General features: G+C 42.2%; 1 protein-coding gene across 1 annotated transcript in view; it reads left to right on the plus strand.

Annotated features, from left to right (window-relative positions):
* Positions 1-1,818: 1,818 nt before the first annotated feature.
* Positions 1,819-27,421, plus strand: part of LOC120059822 (receptor-type tyrosine-protein phosphatase gamma-like) — a 329,292-nt gene continuing 303,689 nt past the window's right edge. The window contains exon 1 of the mRNA XM_039008877.1: positions 1,819-1,906. Coding sequence (XP_038864805.1) covers positions 1,819-1,906 — 88 coding nt within the window. The remainder of the gene's footprint in view (positions 1,907-27,421) is intronic.

The raw sequence follows: 27,421 nt of genomic DNA on the forward strand, positions 1-27,421 counted from the left end.
ATGTATTGATGCCTCAGGAGCTTAGTTCAACTGTCATACCCCATCAGAACCCAAAATATGAGCTTGTTTTACTCCTTTGTTCATAAACAATTTAAATGTAAACAAACAATGTAGCCTATATCCTCAAAACATGGTTAAAACTATAATATCGATATCATGGATGATCAGTCCCTGTATCCATAGCTCTGTCCATGAGTTTGAGAGTGGGTACATTTTTTCAGCCCCAGCTGTTTACTAAATCAGTGGCTGGTTGTCACTTTGTTATTGTTCGAAGTGCAGATTGCCCCTTTAAACTGTTGGCTATTGGGTTGGGGGTTGATGGGTTGGCGCCCCCCCTTGGGTTGTGCCGTGGCGGAGATCTTTGTGGGCTATACTCGGCCTTGTCTCAGGATGGTAAGTTGGTGGTTGAAGATATCCCTCTAGTGGAGTGGGGGCTTTGCTTAGGCAAGGTGGCCTGTTTGGCCCTGTCCGGGGGTATCATTGTATGGGGCCGCAGTGTCTCCTGACCCCTCCTGTCTCAGCCTCCAGTATTTATGCTGCAGTAGTTTATGTGTCGGGGGGCTAGGGTCAGTCTGTTATATCTGGAGTATTTCTCCTGTCTTATCCGGTGTCCTGTGTGAATTTAAGTATGCTCTCTCTAATTCTCTCTTTCTTTCTTTCTTTCTTTCTCTCGGAGGACCTGAGCCCTAGGACCATGCCTCAGGACTACCTGGCATGATGACTCCTTGCTGTTCCCAGTCCACCTGGCCGTGCTGCTGCTCCAGTTTCAACTGTTCTGCCTGCGGCTACGGAACCCTTACCTGTTCACCGGACGTGCTACCTGCCCCAGACCTGCTGTTTTCAACTCTCTAGAGACAGCAGGAGCGGTAAAGATACTCTCAATGATTGGCTATGAAAAGCCAACTGACATTTACTCCTGAGGTGCTGACTTGTTGCACCCTCGACAACTACTGTGATTATTATTATTTGACCATGCTGGTCATTTATGAACATTTGAACATCTTGGCAATGTTCTGTTATAATCTCCACCCGGCACAGCCAGAAGAGGACTGGCCACCCCTCAGAACCTGGTTCCTCTCTAGGTTTCTTCCTAGGTTCTGGCCTTTCTAGGGAGTTTTTCCTAGCCCCCGTGCTTCTACACCTGCATTGCTTGCTGTTTGGGGTTTTAGGCTGGGTTTTTGTACAGCACTTTGATATATCAGCTGATGTAAGAAGGGCTATATAAATAAATTTGATTTGATTTTGATTTGATATAGCTGAATAGTGAGCTACTACCCGGCGCTAGGATCCGGAGGAGTGAGCTCTGCATCTCTCGCGCTCCCTCTCCCCCATCTCTCTCCCCTCCTCTCCTCGCCTTTTCTCCCAAGCCTGTTTTAAAGTCTCTGCCAGACTTCGATTCACACGCTACTTCCTGGATGGAGGAATGGAAAGCTTCCAGTGCCGCTCCAACTATTCCCTCTCTGTTTTCGCCAGCAGAACCGCTGCAGCTTTCCGATGCATGGACTAGCCTACTGCCACTAGCGTCTTCTGCTCCTATCTCCTCGATTCTTGTTGAATGAACTGATTCAAGCTCGAAAGCTATATCTCTCCTAACTGACATGTTTTTCTTTGGGAGTATCAAGAAGCTGTTTGGAAGGAGGTTTTGAGAAGTCAAGACTGTTTTCTGGACGTTCCAGACAGCACTGAATATAATTCCACTGAACAGTCACTAGCCTACATTTAGCAGCATTTGCGCTGTTTTTACGCAGCGGACATTAATTATTTGATCAGACGGATAACTCAACAGTTGCCCTTTTTGCTCTCAATGTTAATTTTGTCATGCGGAGGCTACTGCAATCGTGTTGCTGGTGGATCTTGTCTCTGATCTTGTCTGCCTTCGTTCTCTTTTGGGCCGACTGTCATCCTGGTAAGTTTTTCGAAGTCGAATCTCTGTTTTCCAGGCTTGGTGATGACTTGAAAAGCCGTGGAGTAGTTCTAGGGAACATTAGTGCAATATGACTAAACTCAGCTCATACACGAGTGGCATATTAAGGACCTGTAATGTTGACGTGTTCAGTCTATAACATAATGCTGTGCAAATTTGTTTCATGCGCCTTTTTCATAATTAGAATACACATTCAATCAGACACTAACCACGGTCAACTATATTATTTGGGATTATGGAAATGTACATTTCTGACGCCAAATGATTTGCTTTTCCATGGCTATTTTTTCGTGAATCTATTATATCTCCATTAGGTTACAGTCATTCTAAGGTGGTGAAACACCCTTCCACTTTATCTCCATCAACTCGCGACGCGCATTTATCACCAGGAAAGATCATGATAAGAATTAGTGTAACCAATATAGACTATTCTGTTCCAACAACTATCTGAAATGTATATACAATACTCAGAAATAGACTTGATAATTGACAGCGGATCGCCCATGCAACGAAACCGTTATCTCCCAACCGTGAGGCTACAGATCAGAAAAGACAAATCAACGGCGCTGCAAACATGTAGATTTATCTTTGTATGAGTCTATCTCACATTCCAAATGAGTTTAACTACAAGGTTATGGATTAACATATAAAGCAGATAAAACAATCATCGTTAGCGGGCAAGCAACAACAGGTATTTGACACCCAACTACCCTCATTTGCGGTTCAGTTGACCTCGATACAGAATTGTTTTATAACATATTATAGGTTTAGGCTACATCCTTGAGTCTTGGAACAATGTTCCTATTCTGACTTGCCTAAAAGAAAACGAGAGAGTAACGATGACTGCCCGAATCAATGGAAATCTTGCTCGGGGAGAGCTTCGTCATTTGGAATGCTAAATAGAAACATTCCTATAAATAATTGTCGATATTTGACTATGCTCGGACTAATAAAGGTCCTTGGGATTTGCGAATATAGGCTATAACATACCCGCACGGACGCGTAGATGATTCGCACCGCTGTCCCTATGGTTTCTTTGTAGAATTTGTATTTGGGTGACCTTGACTGAGTGGCACGCGAGTTTCCTCAAGCTTTTTGAATTTGATCTGATGACTGCACGTCCAAGAAATGTATTTGTGCCTGCTTGACAGTCCCTTCAGGGGAAGGCGCTGCTATGGACGCTCCTGGCATCTTCAACACAGATTATTTTGTTTTATCATACGCATATATATAAATCCAATATGTGAGATGTTTGTTTTTTTTGTAGAATGAAATGATCACAACTTTGAATGAGATTAATTATACATTACGTCTTGTTCTGCTATATAGGCTTATTTGCAAGCCAAGAGACTAATTTTAATTCCCATGTAACCTTGATATGTAATTCAATTATTTTACATGGGATCCAATGTCTCTGAAGAGAGACGACGTAATATCTACAGGGAAAGTATGAAGTGCATTGCAAAGCATAATGGTAATTTACATGCTGGAAATACATTGTGTGTGTGTGTCACATTTTATCTCTCTCTCTCGCTCTGTGTTGGTGATGATTCATTTACCATATTTTCTCTAACTCTAAAATATGAAAATATATATATTACTGTGCTGTGTGCTCTTTGCAAATCCAAAACCAAGTCTAGTCCTTCACCCCTGGTCTCTACCGTTTGGATTTTGTGAAACAAAACTTAGCCTACTTTACTGAGGAATCCACACTTCATACTTGATTTCTAACTTCTTCTGACATTCCATCATAAAAGCTGAAGGAAACATGGGGATGGATCCTTGTTAACCATTCTGATTCCTTTCATTTTGACTCGTCTCCCTTCTCACATTACATCTGATCACTAATCTAGAGGGAAATCAACCAGAGGGACGGGGATCAGTCAGAAGTGGGGGTCAAACTGCAAAGAAGAAGGATGGAGGGACAGAGGGAGGGATGGATGTGGTACACACCCCTCCCCCATTTTTCCCCTAAATGGTACTAGATAAGGGTTTTTTGGCTTGTAACCATAGCAGAACCCTTTTTGGTGTTATATAGAACTCTTTTTGAAGGTTCAATAAAGAATCATGCTCATAAGGTTCTAAATGGAACCTGTATGGTGCTATAAAGAACCCTTTCCTATGGTTATATTAAGAACCATTAAAAAAAGTTATATTTGGCACCAAAAAAGGACTCCGCTATGGTTACAACCCTCTTTGGGGCTATATAGAAGCTTTGTTTATGGTTCTTTGTAGAACCTTTATGGTGAATGGTTCTATAAATAGTGTTTCTCAATCTGAAAGGTTCTTTGTAGATCCTTTCGAAGAACCATACAGTTTTACATTTTTTTACTGTGGTTAGCCTTGTTATATTGTTAAAATTCCATAGGTGTTATTATTGTGTTAATTGACAAGTTGAATGAAGTGAGCTACCTTTGGAACAGCTGGGGGTCCCTGAGGAGAGAATTGAGAACCACTGACTGATTGAGTCAACTGTTTTCAATTGAAACAAGGCCATACATGAGTCTTTCACAAGACACCATTACTGGCCATAGTCATATGCTGAACAAAAATATAAACACAACACGAAAAGGGTTGGTCCCATGTTTCATGAGCTGAAATAAAAGATAACAGACATTTCCATATGCACAAAACGCTTATTTAGCTCAAATTGTGTGCACAAATTTGCTTACATCCCTGTTAGTGAACATTTTATCCTTTGCCAAGATAATCCTTCCACCTGACAGGTGTGGAATATCAAGAAGCTGATTAAACAGCATGATTGTTACACAGGTACACCTTGTGCTGGGTACTATAAAATGTGCAGTTTTATCACTCAACACAATGGTACAATTGCACGCTCCCTCAAGTTTTGAGGGAACGTGCAATTGGCATGTTGACTGCACAAATGTCCACCAGAGCTGTTGCCAGATAACTGAATGTTCATTTCTCTACCATAAGCCACCTCCATTTTTTTTTTTGAGAATTTGGCAGTACATCCAACCACGTGTAACCACGCCAGCCGAGGACCTCCACATCCGGCTTCTTCGCCTGTGGGATCGTCTGAGCCCGGCCACCTGGACAGCTGATGAAACTGAGTAGTTTTTCTGTCTGTAATAAAGTTATTTTGTGGGGAAAAACTCATTCTGGTTGGCGGGCCCATGCCCACCCATAGCTGTGCCCCTGCCCAGTCATGTGACATCCATAGATTAAGGCCTCATGAATTTATTTAAATTGACTGATTTCCTTATATGAACTGTAACTCAGTTCAAATTTGTTGAAATTGTTGTGTTTATATTTTTGTTCAGTATATATAACATGCAATGGCATAACACAACACATTAGATCAACTGGAATGACACGGTTGCACAAAAGAGCTGTGAGCAAAGCACGCCCCAAAATATTCATAAGAACCACCACCTCCACTACATTTTAAAATATCGGTAAAAGAGCAAAGAACCCTTTTGTGAACTGTAAATAAGCATTGAAGAGCTCAAAGGGTTCTTTGAGTCATTATGGTTCACATAGAACCCTCACCCTTCCCAAAGAATCCTTCAGGATTTTTTTTTTTTTTAGTGTGTAGCTCAGCAGTAGTGCCAGAATTCAGAACAGGAGGAGGATGGAGTTGCATTAGAGGAGTGATGAATGCTTGAGGAACAGGACATTGTCACAGAAGGGCAAATACACGCCCCAAGGACTGGGACTGTCTCTCTCTCTCTTTCGCTCTCTGCTGGTGTGCAGTGTGTCGAACATCAAGGTGTCAGCCTGCTGTATGCAACATTAGGGGTTGGGTGGGACGGGTAGCGAAAAGCTGACTTTTATCGCTTCTGTATGTGTTGCTGGAAGCCGTTGTTTGACAAAAGTGATAGTTTTTAGTTATGACTAAAGTGATAGTAAGAGAGTGAAAGAGAATGCCAGTTCAAGGATAAAATATGTTATATTTCATCACCAATATTTTCTGTTTTGTATAGTTCAACTAGTTTAACTAGTTTATTGGACTGTAATAGTTTATTACAAACTGTGAACTTTACACCCTGAGCATTAAACATGCTTTAACTGTTCACAATACTCACACTCACATCTCCTTCAATGTCATGTCAATAGGTGGCAGGTAGCCTAGCGCTTAAGAGCGTTGGGCCAGTAACTGAAAGGTCGCTGATTCGAATCCCGGAGTCAACTAGGTGAAAAATATGATGTGCCCTTGAGCAAGGAACATAACCCCAATTGCTCCTGTAAATCGCTCTGGGTAAGCGTGTCTGCTAAATGACTAAAATGTAAAATTACTTCTGTAATCTCGGTTAACCCAGAACTAAAGTCTTGCATAATTGGATAGCTGCTTGATTAAGTTCTGGGTCCATACATGTTAAGAGAAGAGATGCTAGAACGAGGAGCGGAACCGGAACGAAGAGCTTCCCCCTTTCTCTTTGCAAGGTATGGGCAAGTATATGGACCAAACGAAATTCGAAAACCTGTTTTGTCTTTAATAACCGCTGCTCATTGTCCTGCTCATCTCATTCAGTCCTGGCAGATTATTCGGTTAATGTGCAGAATCTGTCCGGGAGGGATGACGTCTTCCACCAATACAGCCGAACACTGTAGACGGAGACGGACAACATAGCAACTCTATTATTCTTGTCAATATTCTGTGAAAGAGGCTTCTGCACTCTTCAGTTTCCCGTAAGGGCCAGTTTGCCGACTGTGCAGTGGGGCCGCACAAACATCTGTTTGGGATATAAAAAGTGCTGAATATCACTGCGGGGTGTCTCCTGCCATAGGGCACCAGCCTCCAGTCCCCAGCTTGGGTGTGAGTGTACTACTGAGTCTAGCCACAGCCAGGCTAGTAATGAAAGACAGAACACATTGCCCTGTCACTCAGTTCTCCACCATTCAGCCCAAGGATACTAAAAGTAAAGATGGAGGGAGAGAAAGAGATCAGTTTGGCCTTCGATCAGTCCCCTTGTCTGTGAAATGAATGTATGTAGTTCACAGAACAAGCTGAACAGAACAGTCATTGTAATCTTATGAGAAGCTCCTGAGCCAGCACATCTTTTCATTTTCCTCTCCTTTTTTATTCATTTATCTTCCCTTCATTGTCATCTGGGGAGAGTGCAATTGTTTGAATCTGATAGAATGAAATAATGTGTTTATTATCCATTCTGAGCCGGGAGCGCCTTCAATTTCAAGTCGCAGTGTGCGATAGTAGGCTAAAGGTTGACATTTAGGGAGGATTGGATATGCTTTTGGCCTCAGTAACAACATTATCATTATCATTATCATCATCATCATCTCTCCCAGCACTGGCTATTATCTGCCTCTCGCACAGGCCGGAGCAGCTCTAATGTCCGCCAGGTCACTTTATCAGTCACTGGGCCTGTCATCGTCGCCAAGCTCCCCCTAATAGATTGATTAAAAGATATGGGGGGAAGCAGACAGTTAACTGCGTGGGACGCTGTCATGTTGCAGTTGCTTAGTGATTTTCTGCAGGGTTCTTGATGAAAGTGTGGTTTGTGGAGAGAGGTGCTGAACTGTACGACCACACACTACAATGTGTTGTGTATTGTAGTTATCTGAATTAGCTTTCTGTTAGTCATGCTGTTCATTTACAGCATCAGGGCAATTAATAATGCTGATAATACTATTAATTAATATTTTCACAATAATAGTAATAATAATGATACTTTGAATAAAACAGAAGAAGAAGATTTAAAATCTGTGTTTAGAGTTATCATCAGCATTTCTGCTCAGTTAGCCATTCCATTTTTTTTCTGTCGCTCATCAGTTTTTCGCCTCATACTCTGAAACCCAGGAAGCTACTGGGAAACATGGTCTGTGCTGGGAAGATTCCGGGCTGCCTTCCCTATTTCTTGCCATAGCGCTTGGGCTTAATGACCTGCTGAATATAAAAGCTGCTTCAGTCAACAGTGGGCTTCGGCGTCGCCTTTTCTATTGTTCCAGCTCATTGTTTTAATCAAGTCTTCACTGGATTATTTTCAATGGGAAGTGGTGGGAGTTTCCCATAATTATTTTCAAGTTTAAGGATTATTTACCGGTCTGCCCTTTGCTTCTTTAAAACTGCTCTTTCTGCTTTCACTCTTTCTCCTTCTGCTTCCCTCTCTTTTAGTGGGTTGGTCTGATTGGTTCCAGTGCGCTCCGGTTCAGTTAATGTGTTTCCTGCCCAGCTCTTTCTCTCTGTGAGAAGCACATCTCACGCTGTTAGATGCAGGGTGTCCATTAACCCTCATCATGCATTGAAGTAGACGCTTTTTCAATCACATGTCTTGTGTAACAGTATAACTTTAGTCCGTCCCCTCGCGCGAACCAGGAACCCTCTGCACACATCAACAACAGTCACCCGCGAAGCATCGTTACCCACCGCTCCACAAAAGCCGCGGCCCTTGCAGAGCAAGGGGAACCACTACTTTAAGGTCTCAGAGCAAGTGACGTCACCGATTGAAAGGCTATTAGTGCGCACCACCGCTAACTAGCTAGCCATTTCACATCCGTTACACTCACCCCCCTTTCGAACTCCTCCTTTTCCGCAGCAACCAGTGATCCGGGTCAACAGCATCAATGTAACAGTTTAACTTTAGTCCGTCCCCTCGCCCCGACCCGGGCGCGAACCAGGGACCCTCTGCACACATCAACAACAGTCACCCACGAAGCATCGTTACCCATCGCTCCACAAAAGCCGCGGCCCTTGCAGAGCAAGGGGAACCACTACTTTAAGGTCTCAGAGCAAGTGACGTCACCGATTGAAAGGCTATTAGTGCGCACCACCGCTAACTAGCTAGCCATTTCACATCCGTTACACTCACCCCCCTTTCGAACTCCTCCTTTTCCGCAGCAACCAGTGATCCGGGTCAACAGCATCAATGTAACAGTTTAACTTTAGTCCGTCCCCTCGCCCCGACCCGGGCGCGAACCAGGGACCCTCTGCACACATCAACAACAGTCACCCACGAAGCATCGTTACCCATCGCTCCACAAAAGACGCGGCCCTTGCAGAGCAAGGGGAACCACTACTTCAAGGTCTCAGAGCAAGTGACGTCACCGATTGAAAGGCTATTAGCGCGCACCACCGCTAACTAGCTAGCCATTTCACATCCGTTACACTTGCTAACTAAGGCTTAATTTGATGTGCACACTGTAAAAAAAACACCTACAAATCTAGTTGTTTCAATAATTATTATTAAGTAACTGGTTCAACAACCATTTATTTGTTTACTCAACTTTTTGGTCAAAGTGTTACCTGAACCTAACATTTTTGGTTGGCCCAAACTTAGCTCCAACATGAGAAAATGTATGCAACAATTCAGTCAACTTAAAATGATGTGTTTGCTCACTATGTCTCATACATATGTACTAATTCAACTAGAAATGATTATTTTGGTTAAAAAAAGTCTGTGGAACTATACTGACCAGAAATAAAACGCAGCAATTTCAAGTTACAGTTCATATAAGTTTCACGCCCTGACCTTAGAGAGCCGTTTTATTTCTCTATTTGGTTAGGTCAGGGTGTGATGTGGGGTGGGCATTCTATGCTTTGTTTTCTATGTTTCTTTATTTCTATGTTTTGGCCGGGTATGGTTCTCAATCAGGGACAGCTGTCTATCATTGTCTCTGATTGGGAATCATACTTAGGTAGCCCTTTTTCCCTCCTTTCAGTGTGGGTAGTTGACTTGTGTTAGTGGCACTTAGCCCTCGTAAGCTTCACGGTTGTTTATTTTGTTTCTTGTTTTGTTGGCGTCATTCCATAATAAAGGAAAATGTATGTTCACCACGCTGCACTTTGGTCTCCTTCCGACGACAGCGGTGACAATAAGGAAATCAGTCAATTGAAATAAATTCATTAGGCACTAATCTATGGATTTCAGATGACTGGGCAGGGGCACAGCCATGGGTGGGCCTGGGAGTTCATAGGCCTGCAAACTTAGGAGCCAGGCCCACTCACTGGGGAGCCTGGCTCAGCCAATCAGAATGAGTTTTCCCCCAAAAAAGGGCTTTATTACAGACATGATTAGTCCTCAGTTTCATCAGCTGTCCGTGTGGCTGATCTTAGACAATCCCGCAGGTGAACAAGCCAGATTTGGAGTTCCTGGGCTGGCGTGGTTACACGTGGTTGTGAGGCCGGTTGGATGTACTGCCAAATTCTCTAAACAATGCTGGAGGGGGCTTATGGTAGAGAAATTAACATTCAATTCTCTGGCAACAGCTCTGTTGGACATTCTTGCAGTCAGCATGCCAATTGCACGCTCCCTCAACTTGACAAATTTGTGGCATTGTGACACAACTGCTTATTTTAAAGTGGCCTTTTGTTGTCCCCAGCAGAAGGTGCACCTGTGTAATGATCATGCTGTTTAATCAGCTTCTTGATATGCCAAACCTGTCAAGTGGATGGATTATCTTGGCAAAGGAAAAATGTTCACTAACAGGGATGTTAACACATTTGTGCTCATAATTTGATAGAAATAAACTTTCTGTGCTTATGGAAAATTTCTGTTATCTTTTATTTAAGCTCATAAAACATGGGACCAACACTTTATATGCTGCGTTTATGTTTTTGTTCAGTATAGTTAAACACACAGTGCTTTTAACATACAATGTTTTCATCTTACTCATGTTGACATACTGTACATGCTTAGGTTGTGCATGTTCATTTATACAGTAATTATTATTCAACATGTGAGATTTGAACTCGCAACCTCTTGATTTATGGCATTCCAATCTTCCTGCTATGCCACCATGTCTGTGTCAATTATCATTTAATCTGACTATTCAATGATTTTCATTTACTTATTTAAGCAATTTTAGGTTCAGTTGTCTAATGTTGGTGGGGCGTATTACTCTGTTTTTAATGTTACTTCTTAATCACTATGATAAATAAAATAGTTTTTCTTGGGTTTACTATTAACAGACCTTAGATTTACTTTGAAGTGCAAAGTGTGAAAATACATGGGAATTCAGTTATTGGCACAGCCATGGTGGCGTAGCAGGAAGATTGAAATGCTGTGAACCAAGAGGTTGTGAGTTCAAATCCCAGGTGAGAACATGTTGAATACTAATTACTGTATAATAAACATGCACAATTTAATCATGTATGGGTCTGAAGCACTGCTTCTCAGTGTAATAGGCATCAATACAGATCCTGAGCTGTATCACAACCGGCTGTCATCGGGAGTCCCATAGGGTGGTGTGCAATTTGCACAGTGTCGTCCAGGTTAGGGAAGGGTTTGGCTGGAGTAGGCCGTCATTGTAAAATAAGAATTTGTTTTTAACTGACTTGCCTAGTTAAATATAAAAAATGTCAACGTGTGTCAACTATGTAAGTTAAAAGCACTGTGTGTTTGTGTAACCTGTTCCACAGACTTTTTTTAGATAGATGCCAACAATAATTTCTAGTTGAATGAACATAGCGACAAATTGAGCAAACACATGATTTCTGCCTACGTTTTGGGCCAGCTAAAAATGTTAAGTTCAGGCAACACTTTGACTGAAAAGTTGAGCAAACAAATGAAAAGGCTGTGGAACCAGTTACTTAATAATACTTGGTTGAAACAACGTTTTTTTAAATGTTAATTTTTACAGTGCATGGAATATACTGCCTGTAATGCTTTAATAGAATTGCCATGTACTGTTTCCCATGGATTGTAATACATGGATTAGTAACAATGGTCAAAATATTTTCCTCACAGTGGTTGATGGAGACAAAGAGCAATGCATACATTATGGAAAGTTAATTGCAAGAGTTAATTCCGCACATGTCAAGTAACGATTAAGACTTTGCTGTACATAATGATCTTTCATTCAAGTACGCTATCCCTGTTTACCAGAGAGGCAGATTAGAGGTTTATAAAAGGCAAGTCACGGCTTTTCCAATGTCCTTTAGGAGCAGCTGAATGTTGGGCTGCAATAGAGTTGACGGCAACCTGCAAAGTAACCTCTCTCTCAGCGGTACTATCACAGACAGTCCCTCAGGTGAAACAGCAGGGATGGGATAGAAACAGGAGGCCAGAGGGCGAAACATGAACGGGATAAAGACCAGAGGATGTACCGCTGACAGGCCATACACTCTTCCTCCCATTCTCCCAAACCTTTCCACTACTTTCCACAGGCCTGGGATCTAAATGAAAAGGACAGCCCATTTCATCAGTGATGCCTGCTGTGAGAGGGAGAGAGGAGGGGGAGGTGGTAAGACAGAGAGAGGGGTAAACTCTCACCCCCTCTGTGGCTGTAACGCTGCCTGCCTGCCAGGCTGCCAGACCCCGGAGCATGAGGAGCAGTGTGGTGCCAGGGGAGGATTTCATCTCAGTGGATTGGTCAGCATTAAAACGCCCAGGACTGACAGGCTGTCGGGTGAGGAGGCAGACAAGACTAACTGACACAGGAGCCAAACAAACACCAGCAGGAGGGGGAAGGAAAATAAAGTGAGCCTGTCACACACTCAAATGAGTAGTCTGTCCTGAGATGGTGAATGCTAGTTATCTGTTTATTCTCACATATTTCGTTGTTGTTGCTGGATAGATGAAAAGTGGGGTTTTATCACAAAAAATGGAATGGAAGAGCTTAGTTGGAGCTCTTTTAGTTGTTTGCCCAGTGATAGATTTTCTGTCTTTACGGTTGCTATGACAAAAATCCACACACGTTACAGCTCTTATGTTCTCTATCAAGCCATTTGCTTGAGTGCAGACAATCCATTGAAACATTGATTTGTGTCTTCAAATATCTAATAGACTTTTCAGCCTTTTTGAACACTGAAAGTCACCCTTCACTCCGTTCCTCTTAACTTTTTTTGTGATCAAGAGTAGTTTGACATTGAAAGTGTTAAGCGATTAAACTTTCTTCTCAGATTTTTCAAAATTATTTATTTTGTAAATGCTTTACATGTGACTAGTAGACATACACTACCTTATAACATGACATAATATAACATCATATAACATAATATAACGTAATATAACATAACATCATATAACATAGCATAATATAACATCATATAATATAACATAACATAACACAATATAACGTAATATAACATAACATCATATAACATCATATAATATAACATAACATAATATAATGTAATATAACATAACATAACATCATATAACATATCATAATATGACAACATAATGTAACATTACATAATATAACACTGTTTTAGTCCTCTGAAAACTATCCCCCATTGGAGTTCTCAGGCTCAACCTTGTTCTCCCTCTCTTTTGCTCTCCTTTTCTCTCTCTGTCTCTACCTCTCTCTCTGGTCACAATTAGCATGGCTCTGTAGCCATGTAGGAGACATTAATAACACATTAAAGCAGCTCAAGCCAGTGCCCATGGACGTAAATGCCATTTTTTTCTGTGAGGTTGTCTAGTGATCCTCCTTGGCCGCTCCTCTAGCAACCATGGAATGCTAAGTACAGACGTCAAAAGGACACAAACACACAGGTCTGAGTGCTCAATGCAGTGTGGTATAAGCAATGGGATAAATTAATGCATTAAACAAGTTAATAATTAAGATTCATCATGAGCCTCAATGGCAGCATCAATATGCAAACTGCTGAGGACACTTAAGGATATCATTTTGAATTATGATCATCTCTCTGGGATTCTAATGACTAAATGAATACCTTTTGTTTGGCTACCGTACAGTGTGACTCATTATAGCACATTTGAGCTCGACCACTAGAGGGGGTGTTTTATATTGGGGAGGTTTTGTTTTACTTGTTTAACTTTTATTTTAGAAGGAGTTTGAGGGTGGAGTAAGTCTGAAGTTGTTTATACGAAGCTCAGTCAGTTTCCCAATGTGCTTACTTTGGATTATCACTGGCATTATTTCACAGTGTTTGTTTGGTCACTCAATCAGACCCTGGTGGGAGAGTGCTAAAATTCATCCATCACTGTTCCCCTTTCGCAGTCCCCCTCGCCTCCTGGCATGCCTGCCTGCCTCTCTTAAAAACATTTTTCTTTTCACCCCCTTCATCGATTCTGGACACTTTTATTCCCTTGCACCGGCAATTCCAAAACAAAGTCAAGGCTCTCACTACAATCTTCCAGCCACTCATGATTTGTACCCCCATCAAATATTTACAAAGAGAGTACAAACCTGCTGTGAGTGAGGCTAGACTCTTTTGGGAAAGCTTTAGGAACTTAACTTTAGCCTTTCTCCATTACTCACTGTGTGTCTGCGGTGCCAGGCTGTAATGCAGTTAAAACAGCTAATACTTAGCTTTTGCCCGAATAGAGTAGAATACATTTCAAGTTGCACGTTTTATTGTCAAGTGCACAAGTACAGTGAAATGTCTCTTTTGCAAGCACTTTCCCAACAATACAGTAATCAATATCAGTAGTACTATAAAAAAGTAAAGTAGAACAAAAACACACAAGAAATAGAAATAAGAAGAACACAAGAAAGTAAGCCACACTACCGGTCAAAAGTTTTAGAAAACCTACTCATTCAAGGGTTTTCTTTATTTTGACTATTCTACATTGTAGAATAATAGTGAAGACATCAAAACTATGATGTAACACATATGGAATCATGTAGTAACCAAAAAAGTGTTAAACAAATCAAAATGTATTTAATATTTGAGATTCTTCAAATAGCCACCCTTTGCCTTGATGACAGCTTTGCACACTCTTGGCATTCTCTCAACCAGCTTCACCTGGAATGCTTTTCCAACAGTCTTGAAGGAGTTCCCACATATGCTGAGCACTTGTTAGCTGCTTTTCCTTCACTCTGTGGTCTGACTCATCCCAAACCATCTCAATTTGGTTGAGGTCCGGGGATTGTTGGAGGCCAGGTCATCTGATGCAGCACTCCATCACTCTCCTTCTTGGTAAAATCGCCTTTACACAGCCTGGAGGTGTGTTGGGTCATTGTCCTGTTAAAAAACAAATGTTAGTCCCACTAAGCCCAAACCAGATGGGATGGCGTATCGCTGCAGAATGCTGTGGTAGCCATGCTGGTTAAGTGTGCCTTGAATTCAAAATAAATTACAGACCGTGTCTCCAGCAAAGCACCCGCACACCATAACACCTCCTCCTCCATGCTTTACGGTGGGAAATACACATGCAGAGATAATCTGTTCACACATACCGCTTCTCACAAAGACACAGCGGTTGGAACCAAAAATCTCCAATTTGGACTCATCAGAGGTGTGCCTGTTACTTGAACTCTGTGAAGCATTGATTTGGGCATTAATTTCTGAGGCTGGTAACTCTAATGAACTTATCCTCTGCAGCAGAGGTAACTCTCGGTCTTACAGCCAGTTTCATCATCGCGCTTGATGGTTTTTGCATCTGCACTTGAAGAAACTTTCAAACTTCTTGAAATTTTCCGTAATGACTGACCTTCATGTCTTAAAGTAATGATGACTGTCGTTTCTCTTTGCTTATTTGAGCTGTTCTTGTCATAATATGGACTTGGTCTTTTACCAAATAGGGCTATCTTCTGTATACCCCCTACCTTGTCACAACACAACTGATTGGCTCAAACGCTTTAAGAAGGAAAGAAATTCCACAAATTAACTTTTAAGAAGGCACACCTGTTAATTGAAATGCATTCCAGGTGACTAACTCATGAAGCTGGTTGAGAGAATGCCAAGAGGGTGCAAAGCTGTCATCAAGGCAAAGGGTGGCTACTTGAAGAATCTGAAATATTAAATATATTTTGATTTGTTTAAGACTTTTTTGGTTACTACAAGATTCCATATGTGTTATTTCATAGTTTTGATGCCTTCAGTATTATTCTACAATGTAGAAAATAGTACAAATAAAGAGAGAGCCTTGAATGAGTAGGTGTTTTTAAACTTTTGACCGGCAGTGTATATACAGGGCCAGTTCCAAGAGTCAGGGCCAAAACCATATTTACAATGTGAAATAGAATATACTAGAAGCTACTGGTGAACTTGAATAATGTTTTCATAATATTTCATTCCTACTGCTATTGCGGACCAAATCAGAATAATTGTTTCCTTTTGTTGCCCCACTTTATTCTCATAGGTGTTGCATTTCAGTATGCACATAAGGGTTGATAAACTGTGTAATGTGGCCTATTACCGGAGAATATAGTCACAGAGATGTGGCATGCCATTTTCACAGTCCTAATGCATTAATGTTGCACTGGGGACTGAGAGGCCTGGGCTGGGCTGGTTACAGCCTTGATACCCACTCCAAAAAAACTATGTAGAGGAAATTAAAAAAGAGAGAATATCACCACATGCCAAGAAGTGTTGTGTCATACAGTCAGCGGTGGGCCTGAGAGTAGAGAACAGTACATAGCCCTCCTCATTAAATTCTCGCAGTGGCGTTGGTTTTTACACTTTAATGCTTGGGAGACGCTGGCTTCCTCCTCTGAGAAATGGGGACACGGGCTGTGGCGTCGGCTCCACAACCTAATTTGTCTTACTTCTGGGGAGGCTGTTTAAACTACAATGCCCTCTCTCGTTGCCCATCTCTCCCCCCCTTTCCCTCTCTTTCTCTCTCTGGCCACTCTCATTTATGCACTCAAGTAATGCATGCAGAGCACCACCAGTTACCCAATGCTGAATCTGCAATGAAAAAGTGTGATGGTCAATGTTACACCACAGTCGTTTGTCATGGCTATAGTGAAAGTCAGCCAGATTAATCCATCACAGATCATTATAGCACAAACAGCCCCAACTACCCATTGTGAGTACTGGATGTACAGAACTTCTCACATCAAGAGAAACACTGCTGGATGGGTTTCTGGGGTGTGTCATGACACATCATTCACAACATCCCTCTCTGTCAATCAAAGTATGAGAGGACTGTTCCCAGAGACCACTTCAACCTTTAAAGTATGCATCACCTTAAAGGTGCAAAATGCAGAAATCGCTCCGCCATTTCCTGGTTGCTTAAATTTGAATAGTTTGCCTAATTTGAGTTTGTGACAAAACAAGTCATCATTGTGTATAGAATCATTGTACCATCTAAACCGCTGTGAAATATATTTTTCATTACCAAAATCTTTCATTTTCAGCTATTTGAAGCTGGCGTACAAAACTCGAAAATAAACAACGCAAAAACTAAACTTAAGAACGGGAAGCATATAAATAGCGCACATAGAACAGACCTACCACTTCTTAAACTTGCTTTCAATGAGAATGACAGATCTATAACTAACATTTCTATGCGAATTTGGTCGGGTCGCCCAAAAAGTTACGTTTTGCAGCTTTAAGCGATCGATGCGCCTCATGTCTTTCATTAATAATCTCATACAATTCACTGGCTGGAATTCAGAAGTGGGATTTGAGAGTCAGAGGAGTGTTCTGCTTGTTAAAGTCCTTTTCTTAAGATCACGCTTGGGAATGAGAGGGAGACAATGAAAAAAGGAGGGGAAGGAGGGGAGAGAGAAATGCTTTACTTCTTCCTCAGAGCAGCAGAGCAGCACGAGGAGAGGTAGTGTTTAATGGGAACCCCATGGATTCTTTTGACATGCCACCTTTGGGTAATAAATGTGTTTGTTTTTTCAATAGAAACTTCCACTTCCCTTTCCTTGCGCCAAGCTTTAATTATCTAGCAATTTGAATACGGTGGCCTTTTCCTCTGACACGGCAGCGTTTCTGTGTAGTCATTCACCCCCACCATCAGCACCTGGTGTAGTCCACCACTATCATCAGCATTCCTGTGCTTACACAGTGGAAGTTCATATTACTGAAAAATATAGATTTAAAAAATATACACTACCGTTCAAAAGTTTGGGGGTCACTTAGAAATGTCCATTAAAATAACATCAGATTGATCAGAAATACAGTGTAGACTGTTAATGTTGTAAATGACTATTGTGGCTGGAAACGGCTGATTCTTTTTTGGAATATCTACATATGCAACCATCACTCCTGTGTTCCAATGGCACGTTGTGTTAGCTAATCCAAGTTTATCATTTTAAAAGGCTAATTGATCATTAGAAAACCCTTTTGCAATTATGTTAGCACAGCTGAAAACTGTTGTTCTGATTAAAGAAGCAATAAAACTGGCATTCTTTAGACTAGTTGAGTATCTGGAGTTTCAGCATTTGTGGGTTCATTTACAGGCTCAAAACGTCCAGAAACAAAGAACTTTCTTCTGAAACTCGTCAGTCTATTCTTGTTCTGAGAAATGAAGGCTATTCCATGCGAGAAATTGCCAAGAAACTAAAGATCTTGTACAACGCTGTGTACTACAAAAGGGTTTTCTATTGATCAATTAGCCTTTTAAAATTATAAACTTTGATTAGCTAACACAACGTGCCATTGGAACACAGGAGTGATGGTTGCTGATAATGGGCCTCTGTACGCCTATGTAGATATTCCATAAAAAAATCTGCCGTTTTTAGCTACAATAGTAATTTACAACATCAACAATGTCTACACTGTATTTCTAATCAATTTGATGTTATTTTAATGGACAAAAAAATTGGCTTTTCTTTCAAAAACAAGGACATTTCTAAGTCACTCCAAACTTTTGAATGGTAGTGTGTGTGTGTGTGTGTATGTATGTATGTATATATATACTGTATATATATATGTTTTGCAATTATGTGCTACAATATGTTTAATTTGCTAGAGGTGAGAGGTATCAGTACTACCCTCTAACTTGTAGTTAGAGTAGTAGTAGTAGGGTGTTAAAATGACAACCGCCTACGGACTCCAAACCCCTCAGCTCAGCAGCTTGTTGGGACACTCACAGGAGATTAGCCACAGAAAGAGAGGTATGGATGGGTGGAGAAGAAAATATAGAAAAATGGCTTTACCTGACTCGGAGAAAAAACTATGCTGGCTTTCTGCTCAACTAGAGGCCGAAGCTCACCGGCGGCATCTTTTATTTTTTCAATCAGTCCTCACTCCCTAGTGTGGATATTAAAAACAATCAGTCCTCACTCCCTAGTGTGGATATTAAAAACAATCAGTCCTCACTCCCTAGTGTGGATATTAAAAACAATCAGTCCTCACTCCCTAGTGTGGATATTAAAAACAATCAGTCCTCACTCCCTAGTGTGGATATTAAAAACAATCAGTCCTCACTCCCTAGTGTGGATATTAAAAACAATCAGTCCTCACTCCCTAGTGTGGATATTAAAAACAATCAGTCCTCACTCCCTAGTGTGGATATTAAAAACAATCAGTCCTCACTCCCTAGTGTGGATATTAAAAACAATCAGTCCTCACTCCCTAGTGTGGATATTAAAAACAATCAGTCCTCACTCCCTAGTGTGGATATTAAAAACAATCAGTCCTCACTCCCTAGTGTGGATATTAAAAACAATCAGTCCTCACTCCCTAGTGTGGATATTAAAAACAATCAGTCCTCACTCCCTAGTGTGGATATTAAAAACAATCAGTCCTCACTCCCTAGTGTGGATATTAAAAACAATCAGTCCTCACTCCCTAGTGTGGATATTAAAAACAATCAGTCCTCACTCCCTAGTGTGGATATTAAAAACAATCAGTGTTGCAAAGAGTGGAGATTAAGCCCAAACACTGGCGGGGTGTTTTCAGATAAAAATCAATTCTAAGGTAGATCTTCTTTTTCATTTCTTCTTAACTTGACAAGAGATTGCCTCTCTGGTTGGCCTGATGACAGTTCACTCCAGATGGATGGACACGGAGATGAAGATGTGTGTTCTTATCTGCTGCTACTACTGCTTCTGTCATCCCGTCTCTCTTGACCCCTTGTGTTCTGGACTCACTGGGTGGTGGGTGCTGTATCTTGTGGTGTCACTTCTCTGGTCTCATTCAAGTCTCTTGTTGTCTGATATTTCTATGTCCAATAGCATTGCATGTTATGACCTCTGGTAACAGCTGAAGAACACAAAATGTACTCTCAAAATGTAATGTGTTTACTCTAATCATATTTTTGCTCAAAGTCACCCTGATGCGTTTTATATTAATATCTATCTATTGCACCATCTACAATGTATCTCGTTCATCATGATCACAGAGCGAGTGTGACACTCTACCCTCTCTGATTGGCTCCGCTGCTTAACTGGAGGTGTTTGGCTCCTCAGTCCAGATGTTAAACAGATGGGCCTCACTAACATTACCCCTGGGGCTCACAGGTTTCCACTCATGCTCTCTTTCCTTCTATCCCTCCTGGTCACTTACAGTTGAAGTCGGAAGTTTACATACACCTTAGCCAAATACATTTAAACTCAGTTTTTCACAATTCCTGACATTTAATCCTAGTAAAAATTCCCTGTCTTAGGTCAGTTAGGATCACCACTTTACTTTAAGAATGTGAAATGTCAGAATAATAGTAGAGAGAATGATTTATTTCAGCTTTTATTTCTTTCATCACATTCCCAGTGGGTCAGAAGTTTACATATGTGTCCGATGTGAAATGGCTAGCTAGTTAGCGGTGGTGCTTGCTAATAGTGTTTCAATCGGTGACGTCACTCGCTCTGAGACCTGAAGTAGTTGTTCCCCTTGCTTTGCAAAGGCCGTGGCTTTTGTGGCGCGATGGGTAACAATGCTTCGTGAGTGACAGTGGTTGATGTGTTCAGAGGGTATCTGGTTCGAGCCCAGGTTGGGGCGAGGAACGGAAGCTATACTGTTACATTGATGCTGTTGCTGCGGAAAAGGAGGAGGTCAAAAGTTGGGTGAGTGTAGCCGATGTGAAATGGCTAGCTAGTTAGTGGTGGTGCGCGCTAATAGTGTTTCAATTGGTGACGTCACTCGCTCTGAGACCTACAAGTAGTTGTTCCCCTTGCTCTGCAAGGGGCGAGATGGGTAACGATGCTTCGTGAGTGACTGTGGTTGATGTGTGCAGAGGGTCCCTGGTTCGAGCCCAGGTTGGGGTGAGGAGAGGGATGGAAGCTATACTGTTACACATACACTCAATTCGTATTTGGTAGCATTGCCTTTAAATTGTTTAACTTGGGTCAAACGTTTCGGGTAGCTTTCCACAAGCTTCCCACAATAAGTTCCGGGATTCTTCCGATGGCATTGAGGACTACACCACATCAGTCACTGGCTTTATCAATAAGTGCATCAAGGACGTCGTCCCCACAGTGACTGTACGTACATACCCCAACCAGAAGCCATGGATTACAGGCAACATTCGCACTGAGCTAAAGGGTAGAGCTGCTGCTTTCAAAGTGCGGGACTCTAACCCGGAAGCTTATAAGAAATCCTGCTATGCCCTCCGATGAACCATCGGCCCAGTACATCACTGGGGCTAAGCTGCCTGCCATCCAGGACCTTTACACCAGGCGGTGTCAGAGGAAGGCCCTAAAAATTGTCAAAGACCCCAGCCACCCCAGTCATAGACTGTTCTCTTTTCTACCGCATGGTAAGCGGTACCGGAGTGCCAAGTCTAGGACAAAAAAAGCTTCTCAACAGTTTTTAACCCCAAGCCATAAGAATCCTGAACAGGTAATCAAATGGCTACCCAGACTATTTGCATTGTGTGCCCGTCCAACCCCTCTTTTACGCTGCTGCTACTCTCTGTTTATCATCTATGCATAGTCACTTTAACTATACATTCATGTGCATACTACCTCAATTGGCCTGACCAACCAGTGCCACCGCACGTTGGCTAACTCGGCTATCTGCATTGTGTCCCACCACCCACCACCTGCCAACCCCTCTTTTACGCTACTGCTACTCTCTGTTCATCATATATGCATAGTCACTTTAACCATATCTACATGTACATACTACCTCAATCAGCCCGGATAACCGGTGCCTGTATGTATGTCCTCATGATGCCATCCATTTTGTGAAATGCACCAGTCCCTCCTGCAGCAAAGCACCCCCACAACATGATGATGCCACCCTCGTGCTTCACGGTTGGGATGGTGTTCTTCGGCTTGCAAGCCTCCACCTTTTTCCTCCAAACATAACGATGGTCATTATGGCCAAGCAGTTCTATTTTTGTTTCATCAGACCAGAGGACATTTCTCCAAAAAGTACGATCTTTGTCCCCATGTGCAGTTGCAAACAGTAGTCTGGCTTTTTTATGGCGGTTTTGGAGCAGTGGTTTCTTCCTTGCTGAGCTGCCTTTCAGGTTATGTTGATATAGGACTCGTTTTACTGTGGATATAGATACTTTTGTACCTGTTTCCTCCAGCATCTTCCCAAGGTCCTTTGCTGTTGTTCTGGGATTGATTTGCACTTTTCGCACCAAAGTACGTTCATCTCTAGGAGACAAAACGTGTCTCCTTCCTGAGCGGTATGACGGCTGCATGGTCCCATGGTGTTTATACTTGCATACTATTGTTTGTACAGATGAACGTGGTACCTTCAGGCGTTTGGAAATTGCTCCCAAGGATGAATCAGACTTGATTTCTTTTGACTTTCCCATAATGTCTAGCGAAGAGGCACTGAGTTTAAAGGTAGGCCTTGAAATAAATCCACAGATACACCTCCAATTGACTCAAATGATGTCAATTAGCCTATCAGAAGCTTTTAAAGCCATGACATCATTTTCTGGAATTTTCCAAGCTGTTTAAAGGCACAGTCAACTTGGTGTATGTAAACTTCTGACCCACTGGAATTGTGATACAGTAAATTATAAGTTAAATAATCTGTCTGGAAACAATTGTTGTAAAAATGACTTATGTCATGCACAAAGTAGATTTGCCAAAACTATAGTTTGTTAACAACAAATTTGTGGAGTGGTTGAAAAACGAGTTTTAATGACCCCAACCTAAGTGTATGTAAACTTCCGACTTCAACTGTAGCTCTCTCTCTCGCTCTCTTCTTCTCTCTCTCATTTGCATTCTCTCTCAGTTTCTCTCGCTTGCTCTCTCTCCCCATTTTCTTTCTTTTTCCTGAGTCTCTCACTCTTCTTTATTTTTCTTTCTCTTCCTCCCTCCCTCCCTCTTTCTCTTTCTTTATTCCTCACTCTCACCCACTCAGATTTGATCTGTGAAATGGCAAGAGTGAGAACGGACTGAGGAGTGAGAGTAGAGATTTCCAGGCAGGATTGGGCCAGGCTCGGTCCCATTCCTCATCGGTAGACAAGCGCCTGTGTTCAACCTGAAACCCCTCTGGATTTACGCTGGGGCTGCAGCCATCTTTCTTCCGTTAATCACCCCGGGGCTGTGCGCTATCTCGCCCGTCCTAGGGCCGATGGATGACCCGCGGGGGAAATCGAATGGAACGTAGCCAAACCTGACGCTACAGATCACTTTCTAGGTGCCACACAGAGACGCATTCTGCATTCTTTTTCTTTTGCATCCAAAAATGGTGTTTAATAGACATCAATGCTTCGTCCAACATATCCGTCATTTTAGATTATTTGTACAGCAGACAATTTCATTCATGTGAAGCAGATGTATTCCTGTGATGTTACCAGAGCTGGGCCTTGAACCTCTAAATACTGAGAGGGCACCTAATTAAAAAATAATAATGAATAATTTTATAGAAAGACAATGACTTACAAAATTCTTAATTCAAAATAATAATGAAGTATCTCATTAGTGTACTTAGATAAACCCCTGAAACATTCCTCCAAACTCTCTACATGCATCCTTATCTCCCTCTTTTTCTCTCATCACTCTTACTTTCTTCCTGTCTACCAGCCTCTCACTCTCTTCTTTCTGCTCCTCCCTTTCTCTCTCGCTCTCTCTGCTCCTCCCTTTCTTTCTCTCTCTCTCTTGCTCTCTCTCTATTTCTCTTATTTCTGCTCCTCTCACTCTCTCTCTCTGTCTCTCTCTCTCTTGCTGTCTCTTTTTTCTGTTCTACTCTCTCCCCTGTGTCTTTCAGGGCCTTTGGTGCTCGGCCAATGAAAAGGCTCTCAGGCGGTGTCACTCTGAGGATCTCCACAGTGACAGAATGTTGACAGGCGTTAGGCGAACGATCCAAAAGGAAAATCAAATTACCATTAAGCAGGATCCGGGCCCCAGCCTCCACATGACTGCAGGGCCTATTACCTCAAATTAACGGAGACACTCAGAGACAGATCCCTCGCTTTCTGCCTTTCTCTGGTCACGAACACAAAGTCCTTGCCTCAAACGCTTTTCACACTTTGCCCAACTAACTTCTGATAGTTATAGATATGTGAATCTAAGCCTTCATCAGGCTGTGAGTCACCCATATGATCTGTGTTTATTTTACTGTGTGACTGGGTTTTTGAGTTGCAGATACATTGTACCAGATTGCTTGGGGACGTTTGTGTTTTCCATTATAGTGTTATGTTGAGGTGTAGATGGATAAAGATGTAAGGTGATTGACAGGACTACAGAATAAGTGCAGTGCCGTGAAAAAGTATTTGCCTCCTTTCTGATTTTCAAAATGTTTGCATATTTTTGAAAGTGAATGTTATCAGATCTTCAACCAAAACCTGATATTAGATAAAGGGAACCGGAGTTTACAAATACCAAAACAAATGTATACTTATTTTTTATTATTTTTATTAACCAAGTTATGCAACACCCAATTTCCCTGTGTAAAACAGTAATTACCCCCTTACACTCAATAACTGGTTGTGCCACTTTTAGCTGCAATGACTGTAACCAAATGCTTCCTGTAGTTGTTAATCAGTCTAAAGCAGAACTGCTTTAAATCAGCGACATTTGTGGGTTTTCAAGCATGAACTGCTCATTTCAAGTCCTGCCACAACATCAATTGGGATTAGGTCTGGACTTTGACTAGGCCATTCCAAAACGTCAAATGTGTTGTTTTTCAACACTTTTTTATGTAGACTTGATTGTGTGTTTTGGATCATTGTCTTGCTGCATGACCCAGCTACGCTTCAGCTCACAGATGGATGGCCTGACATTCTCCTGTAGAATTCTCTGACGCAGAACAGAATTCATGGTTCCTTTTTATTAAGACAAGTCGTACAGGTTCTGGGGCAGCAAAGCATCCCCAAACCATCACACTACCACCACCATGCTTGACCGTTGGTATGAGGTTCATACTATGGATCGCAGTGTTTGGTTTTGGCCAGACATAATGGGACCCATCTCGTCCAAAAAGTCGACTCAAGTTTGCCAAAAACACCTGGATGATCATCAAGACTCCTGGAAGAATGTTCTATGGACAGATGAGTGAAAAGTATAACTTTTTGGATGACATGGGTTCCATTATGCCTGTCAAGTTGACTGGGAACATGGACCCAAACAGGAAAATGACAGTACAGGGACAAAGTGGAGTTGCATTTCAACGGCTCAGACATGAGACATATGTGGCAGAGACTCCAGACAATCATGGATTATAAAGTGAAAGCCAGCCACATCAGAGACACCAACACCTCGCTCCCGGATGAGCGAAACACCTTCTTCTCCTGCTTCAAGAAAAACAGCATTGAGCGGCCGACGCGGGTCCCCAGCGCTTACAAGGACTGTGTGCTCTCATTCTTCGTCGCCGACGTGAGTAAGTCATTTAAGCATGTTAACCCTTGCAAGGCTGCCGGCCCAGATGCTATCCCAAGCCGCGTTCTTAGAGCATGTGCAGACCAGCTGGCTATAGTGTTTACTAACGTATTCAATCTGGACTGGACCCAAGAATACAAAGGTAACTCACCTAAATGACTATCGCCCTGTAGCACTCACTTCTGTCATCATGAAGTGCTTTGAGAGGCTAGTTCAGGACCATAACACCTCCGCTTGACCCGACATCATAGACTCACTACAATTCGCATATCGTCCCAACAGATCCATGGACGACGCAATCGCCTTTGCGCTGCACATTGCCCTATCCCACCTGGACAAGATAAATACCTATTTAAGAATGCTGTTCATTGACTACAGCTCAGTCTTTGACACCATGGTGCCCTCCAAGCTCATCACTAAGCTCAGAGCCCTGGGTCTGAACCACTGGGTCCAGCTCTTCTTGACGGGGCGACCCCAAGTGGTGAAGGTAGGCAACTACACCTCCGCTGATCTTAACCCTTGTGTTGTTTTAAGGGTCAAAAAACGAACCGCCGCTATGTTCAACAGCAGTGACCCCCTAAATTATATTTTTTCAACTTGAAATTGTATGACTTTTCCTAGAACGACCCCCAACATTAGAAAAGTGAAACATCGCCTTTGTTCATATTTCCATGAAAGCTGTATACCACCAGGGTACAAAGATTGTCTTAGGGTCATTATTGACTATTGCAGTTCTAAAATCATTTACACACCACAAAAACCACACACACACACACACACACACAATGAGAAAATGAGATGGGTGCTACTGATTGAACTCAGACTAAACTAAAACATTATTGTGCATGTGCAGCATCTCCCCTCCACGACCCCCCACGTGACTCAAGTTCATAGACAAAATAAAAACAATTTCAGACAAAATATAAATGTATTGAAAGCATTGTTTACTAATGGGGAATGCAGTCAGAGGCTATAAAGGTGCTGCAGATGACAGTCCCCCCAGTTCTCTCTTTGCTGAAGCCATGAGTGCACGTTTCAGTGCCCAACAGGTCGTAGATCTTTGTTTTTCAGATGTCCAGGAGGAACAAGAGAACAATGATTTATAAGAGGAGGAGGAATCTGAAGAAGAAGATTTTGGAAGAATATAACCCAGAGCGTGATGCATCATGAAGAAGAAATCCCCCAAGCTGAAAGAGAGACATTTTTGTCAAAGATAAGCAAAATAACATGGTCCTTGTCACCATATGATAACCAGGGCAGGATGGCAGCACAAAATGTCATAAGGATGACCCCAGGGCCCACAAGACATGCAGTTGCCCATGACCAGGACATCGCCTCAACATTCTACATGTTCATCACACCAGCCATCGAAAAAATAATCCTGGAGATGACAAATTTGGAGGGTTTCCGTAAATGTGGAGACAACTGGAAAAGGATGGCTGAGATTGACCTGCGTACCTACAAAGGGCTGCTAATCTTAGCAGGTGTGTATAGGTCCCGAGGAAAGGCTACATGTAGTCTCTGGGATGCAGAGAGTGGAAGGGTGATTTTCCGTGCCACGATGCCACTGAATGTCTTTAACACTTTCTCAAGAATGCTACGATTTGATAACTGTGAGTCAAGACCTGCAAGGCGTGTGAGAGACAAACTGGCGACCATAAGAGAGGTCTGGGAGAAGTGGGTGGAGCGTCTGACATACCTATACAACCCTGGGCCTGAAGTAACAGTGGATGAGCACTTTAGTAAAGAAAACAATTATGACAGGTGTGTTGTATCTACTGATTAAATGCAGTCTTTCTGCATTGTGAAGAGGGAAAACCCAGATATTCACAAAATTTCTGATGAATGACAGGTTGTTTCTTCTTGCAAAATAGATTTGGGGTTTAAAATTCAATTAAGCTGCTTTATTTTAGGGGTTTAGTGAAGGCGGGTCATTTTTGACCCTTAGGACCCTTAGGGCAGAATGTTAAGACTATACGAGGGTTAAACACGGGCACCCCCAAGTGGTGCATGCTCAGCCCCCTCCTGTACTCCCTGTTCACCCATGACTGCGTGGCCATGCACGTCTCAAACTCAATCATCAAGTTTGCCAACGACAACAGTGGTAGGCCTGTTTACCAATTACGATGAGACAGCCAGGAAAATAACCTCTCCCTCAACGTCACCAAATCGAAGGAGCTGATCGTGGGCTACAGGAGA

Source organism: Salvelinus namaycush, chromosome 2 (assembly GCF_016432855.1).
Source record: "Salvelinus namaycush isolate Seneca chromosome 2, SaNama_1.0, whole genome shotgun sequence".
NCBI lineage: Eukaryota > Metazoa > Chordata > Actinopteri > Salmoniformes > Salmonidae > Salvelinus > Salvelinus namaycush.